At 37.6% G+C, this 10,558-nt stretch overlaps 1 protein-coding gene across 7 annotated transcripts in view; it reads left to right on the forward strand.

Annotated features, from left to right (window-relative positions):
- Positions 1-1,518: 1,518 nt before the first annotated feature.
- The window catches only part of LOC125647776 (uncharacterized), a 10,011-nt gene continuing 971 nt past the window's right edge, over positions 1,519-10,558 (forward strand). Inside the window, exons 1-3 of one of the 7 annotated variants that reach the window (XM_056141777.1) lie at positions 1,519-1,671; positions 6,543-6,711; positions 8,667-8,810. In XM_056141777.1, the coding sequence (XP_055997752.1) occupies positions 6,546-6,711; positions 8,667-8,810 (310 nt within the window). In that variant the 5' untranslated portion in view covers positions 1,519-1,671; positions 6,543-6,545. Of the gene's footprint in view, positions 1,672-3,317; positions 3,578-3,606; positions 3,746-3,992; positions 4,168-5,497; positions 5,557-6,542; positions 6,712-8,666; positions 8,811-10,558 lie in introns of those variants that run through there. The other 6 variants (XM_048874589.2, XM_056141776.1, XM_056141772.1 and 3 more) reach the window with 6 other exon arrangements.

Below are 10,558 nucleotides of genomic sequence, written 5' to 3' on the forward strand. Positions count from 1 at the left end.
GCATTCTCCCATACTTCCGGGTCATCATGCCAGTTGATTTTGAACTCCTCGCTCTTTCCAAAATTGTCATGGTAAAACGTATCCAAAGTTTTTATCCATGGATGTATACGTAGTAGATTTGTATGAAAAGTTACTATTTTGGCCTCACCTTCATAAAGCCCCATGTCGATTTCCTCGAATAAGGAATGTTCCTGACCTTTTGTTAAGTTTTTTTTGGTAGGCTGGATTTGGGATATTCAGACAGAATTTTGGTCCATGACGGATCGACTTCTATATCCATCTCATCATTAAATTCCGCCATTTTGGTGCGAAAACCCCCCCCCACAAAACACACGTGCACACCTACGCTTTCCGTATATGATTAATATGAGTGACCGACGCCGATTTTTGTACAGTTACCTGTTTGTCGAGTTAAAGCATCACAAGAGTCCCACTATAACCGGTGGTTGGTCTCAGTGTAGACTAGGGTAGTGCGGAAAATGCAACATTCAGTGCTCTGCTTCTGAGCACACTATAGGACTTGTTGAATACCGATATATGATACGGAAGATAACATCTGAATTAATCTACCTCATCTTTTTATCGTGAGACAAAGACGTTATTAAAAAGGTGAAAATAACGAACTAAAATCAATGAAAAAATAAACATAATGAACAATGATTAAAAAAATCTTCTTTAGAATACATATCTTAGAATAGAGCTACCACGAACACACCAGAGGTGAAGGGACCCTGTATCTAGGGATAGTAAGCAGTCACATTTCGATTTTGGGCAGACAAAGTAATTGAAGTATTTTAAACTCAATTCCACTTAATTACAGATTGTATTAGGAAATAATATCAGTATAACGACCAGAGAAATCAAGAACTGTCATAATTGAACGACTCTGTTGAAATTCCCGGGCTGTAACAGCCGCTTATTTCTCGGTAGCTTGTCCCGATTTTCGATAAGAATTACGTTTCATGATTTATTGTACAATACCTGATGTCAGTATTTTGCACTTGTTACTATCCATATTAACTGTACAAAATTGCCTTGAAATATTGTGGAATAAGTAACTCATTTGGGTTGTTAAATAATTTGTCGTTGTCTTTACGACTATAACGTGCCATTACAAATCCGATAACCTGGACGTCAGACTGTTAAGTTTCATGTTACATTGTAATTTTATTCCTCCGTTTAACGTAACGGCAGAAAAATTAAAACTTAGAATTGTTTCAACAAAATTCAACTCTACTTTTTGCTTGTAATGACAAAATAACCATTTCATGGAAAAAATGCATTTGATGACGTCTACTGCAAATAACAAAGCTGGCTTCCTTCTTGAAATGATTAACTCCTCGGTTCGTTTTTATCTTCTCTAAGACATGCTTCTATTTTTATTATAATAGACTATGTTGGGTATCATGACAGGATACAAGCGACTGATAAATGCTGCCTGCGTCCTGATAAGCCGAGTCATGTTTTCTTCCTTCTATTTTTAAAAACGCAGTTTTAAAATGCTTTCCGCATGATGACGTGACTCAACCTCGCGAAATATTGAATAAGAGGTTTTTTTTATGATCCGTATTAGCAATATTTTTAACGCGGTCCTTTTGGAAAACTGTGAGATTGTTTTTTCTGACGTTTCTTCATTTGTGTTGACAGAAGTATCATCTTGTATGGAGACAAGTGGGTTTTCCAATGTTGGATATTCCTCGTTTTGGAGAGACAAAATTTTGTCTAAAGTTTGTTTCGGAATAGGGAAGTGTTTGTCGACAAAGACCTTGTATTTAGATCCTTGTATTCTGATAGTACCTGTTGTCACAAAGAAGGTTACAGTGTACAATAAGATGTTTTTGTTCAATACTTCAATGACAATGGAGTTTGCACTGTCAGACGCATTCTCCCATACTTCCGGGTCATCATGCCAGTTGATTTTGAACTCCTCGCTCTTTCCAAAATTGTCATGGTAAAACGTATCCAAAGTTTTTATCCATGGATGTATACGTAGTAGATTTGTATGAAAAGTTACTATTTTGGCCTCACCTTCATAAAGCCCCATGTCGATTTCCTCGAATAAGGAATGTTCCTGACCTTTTGTTAAGTTTTTTTTGGTAGGCTGGATTTGGGATATTCAGACAGAATTTTGGTCCATGACGGATCGACTTCTATATCCATCTCATCATTAAATTCCGCCATTTTGGTGCGAAAAACCCCCCCACAAAACACACGTGCACACCTACGCTTTCCGTATATGATTAATATGAGTGACCGACGCCGATTTTTGTACAGTTACCTGTTTGTCGAGTTAAAGCATCACAAGAGTCCCACTATAACCGGTGGTTGGTCTCAGTGTAGACTAGGGTAGTGCGGAAAATGCAACATTCAGTGCTCTGCTTCTGAGCACACTATAGGACTTGTTGAATACCGATATATGATACGGAAGATAACATCTGAATTAATCTACCTCATCTTTTTATCGTGAGACAAAGACGTTATTAAAAAGGTGAAAATAACGAACTAAAATCAATGAAAAAATAAACATAATGAACAATGATTAAAAAAATCTTCTTTAGAATACATATCTTAGAATAGAGCTACCACGAACACACCAGAGGTGAAGGGACCCTGTATCTAGGGATAGTAAGCAGTCACATTTCGATTTTGGGCAGACAAAGTAATTGAAGTATTTTAAACTCAATTCCACTTAATTACAGATTGTATTAGGAAATAATATCAGTATAACGACCAGAGAAATCAAGAACTGTCATAATTGAACGACTCTGTTGAAATTCCCGGGCTGTAACAGCCGCTTATTTCTCGGTAGCTTGTCCCGATTTTCGATAAGAATTACGTTTCATGATTTATTGTACAATACCTGATGTCAGTATTTTGCACTTGTTACTATCCATATTAACTGTACAAAATTGCCTTGAAATATTGTGGAATAAGTAACTCATTTGGGTTGTTAAATAATTTGTCGTTGTCTTTACGACTATAACGTGCCATTACAAATCCGATAACCTGGACGTCAGACTGTTAAGTTTCATGTTACATTGTAATTTTATTCCTCCGTTTAACGTAACGGCAGAAAAATTAAAACTTAGAATTGTTTCAACAAAATTCAACTCTACTTTTTGCTTGTAATGACAAAATAACCATTTCATGGAAAAAATGCATTTGATGACGTCAACTGCAAATAACAAAGCTGGCTTCCTTCTTGAAATGATTAACTCTTCGGTTCGTTTTTATCTTCTCTAAGACATGTACCTATTTTTATTGTAATAGACTATTTTAGGTATCATGTCAGGATACTAGCTAGCGACTGATAAATGCTGTCTGCCTCCTGATAAGCCGAGTCATGTTTTCTTCCTTCTATTTTCAAAAACGCAGTCTTAAATTTGTGTATCACATGATTTCCGCATAAAGACGGAATTCAGCCTCGCGAAATATTGAATTATTTGTTGAAAAATTCAGTACACAAGGTAAGTTTTATGATCCATATTAATACCATTGCGTAACTCCGTCTTTTCGGAAAACTGTGATGCCCCGCTACAAAATACAGCATTAGGGGCATTCTCCATGGTTATAAGAAGTAACTGTTCGTTATGAAAAGTTCATGTTATATGCATCAGAGTTACTAAAATGTTTGAGAAAGAACAAAGTCGTGTGCGTTGATGTATAGCAATTCTTTATGTAATGACATTATTTCAATTTAGTACTTACAGGTTTGACCAATCTGGGTATTGAGACGTAGAGATTGGTACGCGTATTTTGTTACTTACTAAAGCATATGTTGAATTTAATTCTCAAATGACTTTGGCCTGGTCAACCCAATGTCTTATTGTTTAAAACTAGTATTTCGACATATCGCATGGCGTTGATGCCATTTTTAAATTGAGGCAGACTACTGATTAAATATTGTTTAACGTCCCTCTCGAGAATATTTCACTCATATGGAAAAGTTACCACTTCCGGTGAATTTGGGCTGCAAAATTTAGGCCTATGCTCGGTTCTTCAGGCCTTTGAGCAGGGGGGATCTTTATCGTGCCACGGGACCTCGAATTTGGCGGTTTCATCCGAAGGACCACCCCAATTAGTCGCCTCTTACGACAAGCAAGGGGTACTGAGGACCTATTTTATCCCGGATCCCCAGTATATAGTACAAATTGTGTATCATTCGAGGTAGTTTGCCGTTATTTGCACGACATCGTCATAATGGCTGACCTGTTAAGGTAACTCATTACACTACATTTTTATTTAATGGCTTGTTAAATCACCTCTTGTGAAGTATGGTGATACAAGATCTCAAGTATTTTATATGAATATTTTTGTGATTCATCCCGGAATGATAAAAAGGGTACTTTGTTTGCAAATAAGATACTCTATGCATTCTAATATTTTAAATAAAATATATTTATGAAAATTGAAAATGTTATTTGCTAATGTTTTTTAATCTACGGATAAAATCTTTAAAAAAAACACATGTCATTTAGAAAAAAGATATATCAGAGAAACATATTTTAAAAAGAAATTAAAATGAAATAGTCAAAATTGAGAAATATTACGCAATTTCTAATTTGAACCAAGCCCGATCGGAATTATAAAAAAGTAGCCATAGAGAACATTGTAATCAGAGTCCCCGAGGGTCTTTACAGCCCAGTAGCTAATTACTTCGTTACTAGCTTGAAAATACGGATGTATATTTAATTGGTTATAAAATTTAGAAATTCATTTCAAAATTAAGGATTATCTCCCTCATGCATAGCTCTTATCCTTAGACGAATTTGATTCCACTTTTTTTGGCATGCTGTTTTTGGCTATAGTAGCTCTAAAACTTCATTGTTATTTCAGATTTCAAACATTTCGATTGAGCATCACTGAAGAGACATTATTTGTCGAAATGCGCATCTGGTGCATCAAAATTGGTACCAAATAAGTTTAACTCTCATTTGATGTAAAATGATTTACAAACTAATTAAACGACTTTTAAAAGGAAATGAATTTCTTGATCAACAGTACATACAATTAGCAACAATATGATTATTTTAGTAATTTCATCAATTTTGATCGGGATCGGTACTTTTCCTTCCAGTTTGAACATAGTGATTATATCTAAAATTTGGTCATTTGGTTTAAATTTCTTTTTATAATATATTTCTTCGATATATCTCTTTTCTAACTTGCATGATTTTTTGAAGATTTTATCCGCAGATTTAAAATATCTTAACAAAATAACGTTTTCAATTTTCATAAATATTTTTCTCTAACAAATTAGAACGTTTATATCTGAATCTTTTAGATATGTTTTATTAGATATTCGTATCATGCACCAAATCACAGCGAAAGGACTCGAGAATCTCTTATCTGCAAACAAAAGACATTTTTTATCATTCCGGATATAAAATGATTGAGAGCTCGTATCACTCTTTCGAAGGTGAAATCATACTTCATAAGAGGTGTTTCAACGAGCCATTAAATAAATTTGTTGTGTAATGAGCTACACATATATGTACATTAAAACACGGATGAAAATATTAAGAACAGCAATTTGAAAAATCAACGCCTAGCTGAGTAAGTTAGCACGTTGACTACTGAACTGTAGATCGTGTGTTCGAGTCCAGCAGGGGTTTTACATTTTTTCCAGATTGCTTTGTACTAAAACTGCATTTTTTTTTTTTTACTAAATAATGTAAACATGAACGTTTTTATTTTCAAAATATTGTTGTATATATCCTCCACTTTTCTTCGATATCGAATTTCTCTGGTGTAACATACCTCCTTAATTATATCTACGGATTACTCAATTTACCCGATCGAGATATAGGGGTTACGGCGGGTGTGACCAGTGAACAAGGGATGCTTACTCCTCCTAAGCACCTGGTCCTACCTCTGGTATGTCCAAAGGGCCTCCGTGGCCGAGTGGTTAGAGTATCGCGCTCAACATCACACTGGGCGCCACTATATCACTGAAAAATTGTTGAGTGTGGCGGAAAACATCAATCAATCATCCAAGGGTCCGTGTTTGTATTCTTTTTATGAGATTGATAACTTCGTTCTCCTTACGTTTTTATCTGCAACGTTTAATGCTTATATCACTGTAACGTGTTTGTACAGACAACCCAGTGTCTTGATTAAACGTATCGCATGGTATCGGTGCCATTTTATCTTTTTACATATATGTAAATGTTGTTTTCGCCTTTTTACTTCCGAATAAAATTTCGCCAGGGGTCGGTGTTTCGCCACGGTTGTGTAATTTTATGGGATTTATGAAATTGATCACTGTCCATTATCTCCACTTTTCATAAGATTGAAATATTTTTTTTAAAATCAAATTATTCCTAGCACATGCTTTTAAGGACATGCAGATGAACTTCAACTGATATCATATCTTCGCCATATATCTCCGTCATGCAAACGGCGAAATGTGTAGCCAAAATTAGTATGTAAAGAACGGTCTAACAATTTGAATGAAACACGTCAGACAGCATTAAATATAAGATTTATGAAAATGCAAAACGTATTTATTTATTTGTAAGAATATTTTCGTCAATTTGAAGGATATGGAAGGCTCCCACTTTCTGTTTATTGCGCTTGTGCAAGCAATACACGCAATCGTATTTCAACTGATCGGGTTGGTGTCACCGCAATGGTATAATCAGAAAGAAGGAGTTGGTGGTCTGTGGAAGCAATGCGTCGGCAATATGTGCACGTACCTTACTAGTGAAGGTTAGTATATTTACATTGTACTAGTTGAAACATCGCGGGAAATCACTATTAAATACATGTAATGTTGCATTGAAGATGGCGACTTTTTTTTAATGCAGTTTGAATGGCCAACATATTTGCAGTTACTGCCCGGGGGAAGGAGGGGGTAGAATGGGGCCACAATACGGGTTCAAAGTTTTATGTACACATATATAGGGAAAATCTTTTAAAATGTTCTCAAGAACCACTGGGCCATAAAAGCTGAGATTTACATGAAAGCTTCCTGACATACTGCAGGTTTAAGTTTGTTAAATTCAGCCCCAGGGATAGAATGGGGACACAATAGAGGATCAAAGTTTTACATACAAATACATAGGAAAATCTTTAAAGATCTTCTAAAGAACCACTGGGCCAGGAAAGTACAAATGACCCTCGAAAGTAGGTTACGGCTATTCTCTTTAGGGAAGTCGAGAGGCATAGCCTTCATCGACTTCTCTTCGCAAGCAATCATATTTTGATTCTGGGAAACGTGTAAATGCCGGAGTTGGTGACGGTTTATGCTTCGACCAACGTGTCGACTCAGATGTGCCTGGATTTACACAATATACAAGTTGTTTTCAAATATTTAACAGTAATGCACAAAACTGTCACAAGGAAATCAACACTTACTTGTTTTTAATCCATTTTCAACATGTCACTGTCTCGGGTTTAAATCACAACTCTGATTTACGCCAGCCTGCTTTTCTCTTAACTGACCCCCTATTGTGACAGCTCCGAAGACCAGTTAACGTAAACCCGGGACAGGGGACATGTTGAAAATGGATTAAAAGCAAGCAAGTGTTGATTTCCTTGTGACAGTTTTGTGCACTGCTGTTAAATGTTTGAAAACAACTTGTATATTGCGTAAATCCAGGCACATCTGAGTCGAAACGTTGGTCGAAGCATAAACCGTCACCGACTCCGGCATTTACACGTTTTCCAGAATCAAAATATGATTTAATGCTTGCGAAGAGAAGTCGATGAAGGTTATGCCTCTCGACTTCTCTAAAGAGAATAGGTTACGGCCACAATAGGGATCAAATTTGTACATGCGAATATATAAGGAAAATCTTTAAAAATGGGCCAAGGTAACTCTGGTGAGCGTTCTGGTCCTTGGCCCTCTTGGCAGTATGGATACAGATATTGCCCTGAAATTTAGTCACATGCTTCCTCTCGGGGGAACACAAGTTCAGTTTGCTTTTCAGCTGGATTCATCCGTCCTTGACCACTTTAAGGCTTAAAGTGATCAAACAATTTACTGGATTTATATGCCTCCTTCAAAGAAGAGGGGCATATTGCTTTGCACCTATCGGTCGGTCGGTAGACCACATGTTGTTCTCTATATGAAAGGCGAAGATAACGAACAGTGATCAATCTCACAACTCCTATAAGCAATACAAAATAGATAGTTGGGCAAACACGGACCCCTGGACACACCAGAGGTGGGATCAGGTGCCTAGGAGGAGTAAGCATCCGTAGTCGACCGGTCACACTCGCCGTGAGCCCTATATCCTCTGGACCCAGTTGCACGAAGGTTAGTTAACTTTAACAGACAGTTAACTCTCCATTAACTTGAACATTTATATAGTGTTAACTTAGAGTTAACTGTCAGTTAAACTTAACTAACTTTTGTGCAACTGGACCCAGATCAGGTAAACGGAGTTATCCGTAGTCAAAATCTGAAGGATTCGAACCCCGATCTTCCGTGTGCAGGTCGAACACTACCTCTAGACCACAAGAGATCAGAATAATCTGTGACGTTTTGTTCAGAAGAGAGTTGATTAAGAAAGGAGACAAGGAGCTATGTAGGTTTTGTTCTGAAGAGAGTTGATTAAAAAATGAGACTGACCTGTGTACATTTTGTTTAAAAGACCGACTGGTTAAAAATCACCCAGAATATTTTACAGAGTGACTGCACTTAGCTGTCTATTTTACAGGCTGGTTGTCAGGTGTACAAGCTATGAGTATTTTGGGGTTCCTGGCAGTTACGGTTGCTGGAGTGATGATAGTCTTAAAAATGTTCATAATGAAAGACCAGGTTCAAATTCTCCTTGCGGCAGCAGTGGCATCGTTTGTTGGAGGTAAGACACGTTTTAATTTAATGAAATAAGTTTCCTTGAATAGCCATCACATGTTCTATCTTCCCCGGATCAGTACTGAAAATTGACGTTCTCCGTTATTTTTGGTTGAAAGCTAAATAAATTAGTAATTCAATATACATGTATCATTTCTTAGTTGAGTACACAGTTGAAGTTGTGATATGGTAGATCGATTTCCACGAGAAGGTGCGTTTAACGTCATCTATTTCAGAGAATAGTGATACGGTTCAGACAACCATTATGATGATCGTGAAAGTCGTAACACTGTGAAATAGAAAATCCAGAATCCCATTGGTGTCACTGATACTTTATCTGATAACCACTACCCGTGTATGTGGTGCTGCTGGTTAATTACATGGCAGTTGTTACGTCACTGATACTTTATCTGACAACCACTACCCGTGTATGTGGTGCTGCTGGTTAATTACATGGCAGTTGTTACGTCACTGATATTTTATCTGACAGCCACTACCCATGTACGTGGTGCTGCTGGTTAATTACATGGCAGTTGTTACGTCACTGATACTTTATCTGATAGCCACTACTCATGTATGTGGTGCTGCTGGTTAATTACATGGCAGTTGTTACGTCACTGATACTTTATCTGACAGCCACTACCCGTGTATGTGGTGCTGCTGGTTAATTACATGGCAGTTGTTACGTCACTGATATTTTATCTGACAGCCACTACCCGTGTATGTGGTGCTGCTGGTTAATTACATGGCAGTTGTTACGTCACTGATACTTTATCTGACAGCCACTACCCGTGTATGTGGTGCTGCTGGTTAATTACATGGCAGTTGTTACGTCACTGATACTTTATCTGACAGTCACTACCCGTGTATGTGGTGCTACTGGTTAATTATATGGCAGTTGTTACGTTACTGGGACTTCTTGTTCGAGATGGAAGGAGAACAAACAGAATAGGCTCTTTGCATAACAAAAACATCGCAGCATTTTGTCAGGTTTTAGGGGGGGGGGTTAGTGAAATAAAGATTGATTGGTTGTATCTTGCTTAACGTCTCTTCGATCGATCGATCGATCTCGAGAATTGTTCATTCATATGGATACGCCACCAAGACCGGTGAAGGGCTTCAAATTTAGGATTATGCTCGACGCTTACGGCCATTGAACAGTGAGGGTTCTTTAGCGTGCCACACCTACTATGACACGGGGTATTCGTTTTAAGGTCATCTCCGAGGACCCGTGGCATTCACACCTAATGCCGAGCGTTTGACGATGGAACTGTCACTACCTGTTTTAACGACTTGGGTCTCTGTCGCTGCCGGGATTCGAACCCCGGCCTTCCGCATGTGGGGCGAATAAAAGAACGTTTAAGTGGGAAAGGGTGCAGTTAAAGAGAAAGACGTTGACAAAAATCAAAAGACGCAAATGATTAATTGATTGTATCTTGTTTAATGTCTCTCTTGAGAATTTTTCACTCATATGGAGTCGTCACCAAAACCGGTGAAGGACTTCAAATTTAGACCTTTGCTCAGTTCTTGCGGCCATTGAGCAGTGTGGGTTCTTTAGCGTGCAACAACTACAATGACACGGGACATTCATTCTTAAGATCATCTCCGAGGAACTGTGACATTCACACCTGATGCCGAGCGCTTGGCGATGGAACTGTCACTACCTGTTTTAACGACTTAAGTCTCTGTCGCGGCCGGTATTCAAGGTTAATGTAAGAAATATGAAGTACTTTTGAATTTTTTTTTAACTATATA

This window comes from Ostrea edulis, chromosome 6 (assembly GCF_947568905.1).
Source record: "Ostrea edulis chromosome 6, xbOstEdul1.1, whole genome shotgun sequence".
Lineage (NCBI taxonomy): Eukaryota > Metazoa > Mollusca > Bivalvia > Ostreida > Ostreidae > Ostrea > Ostrea edulis.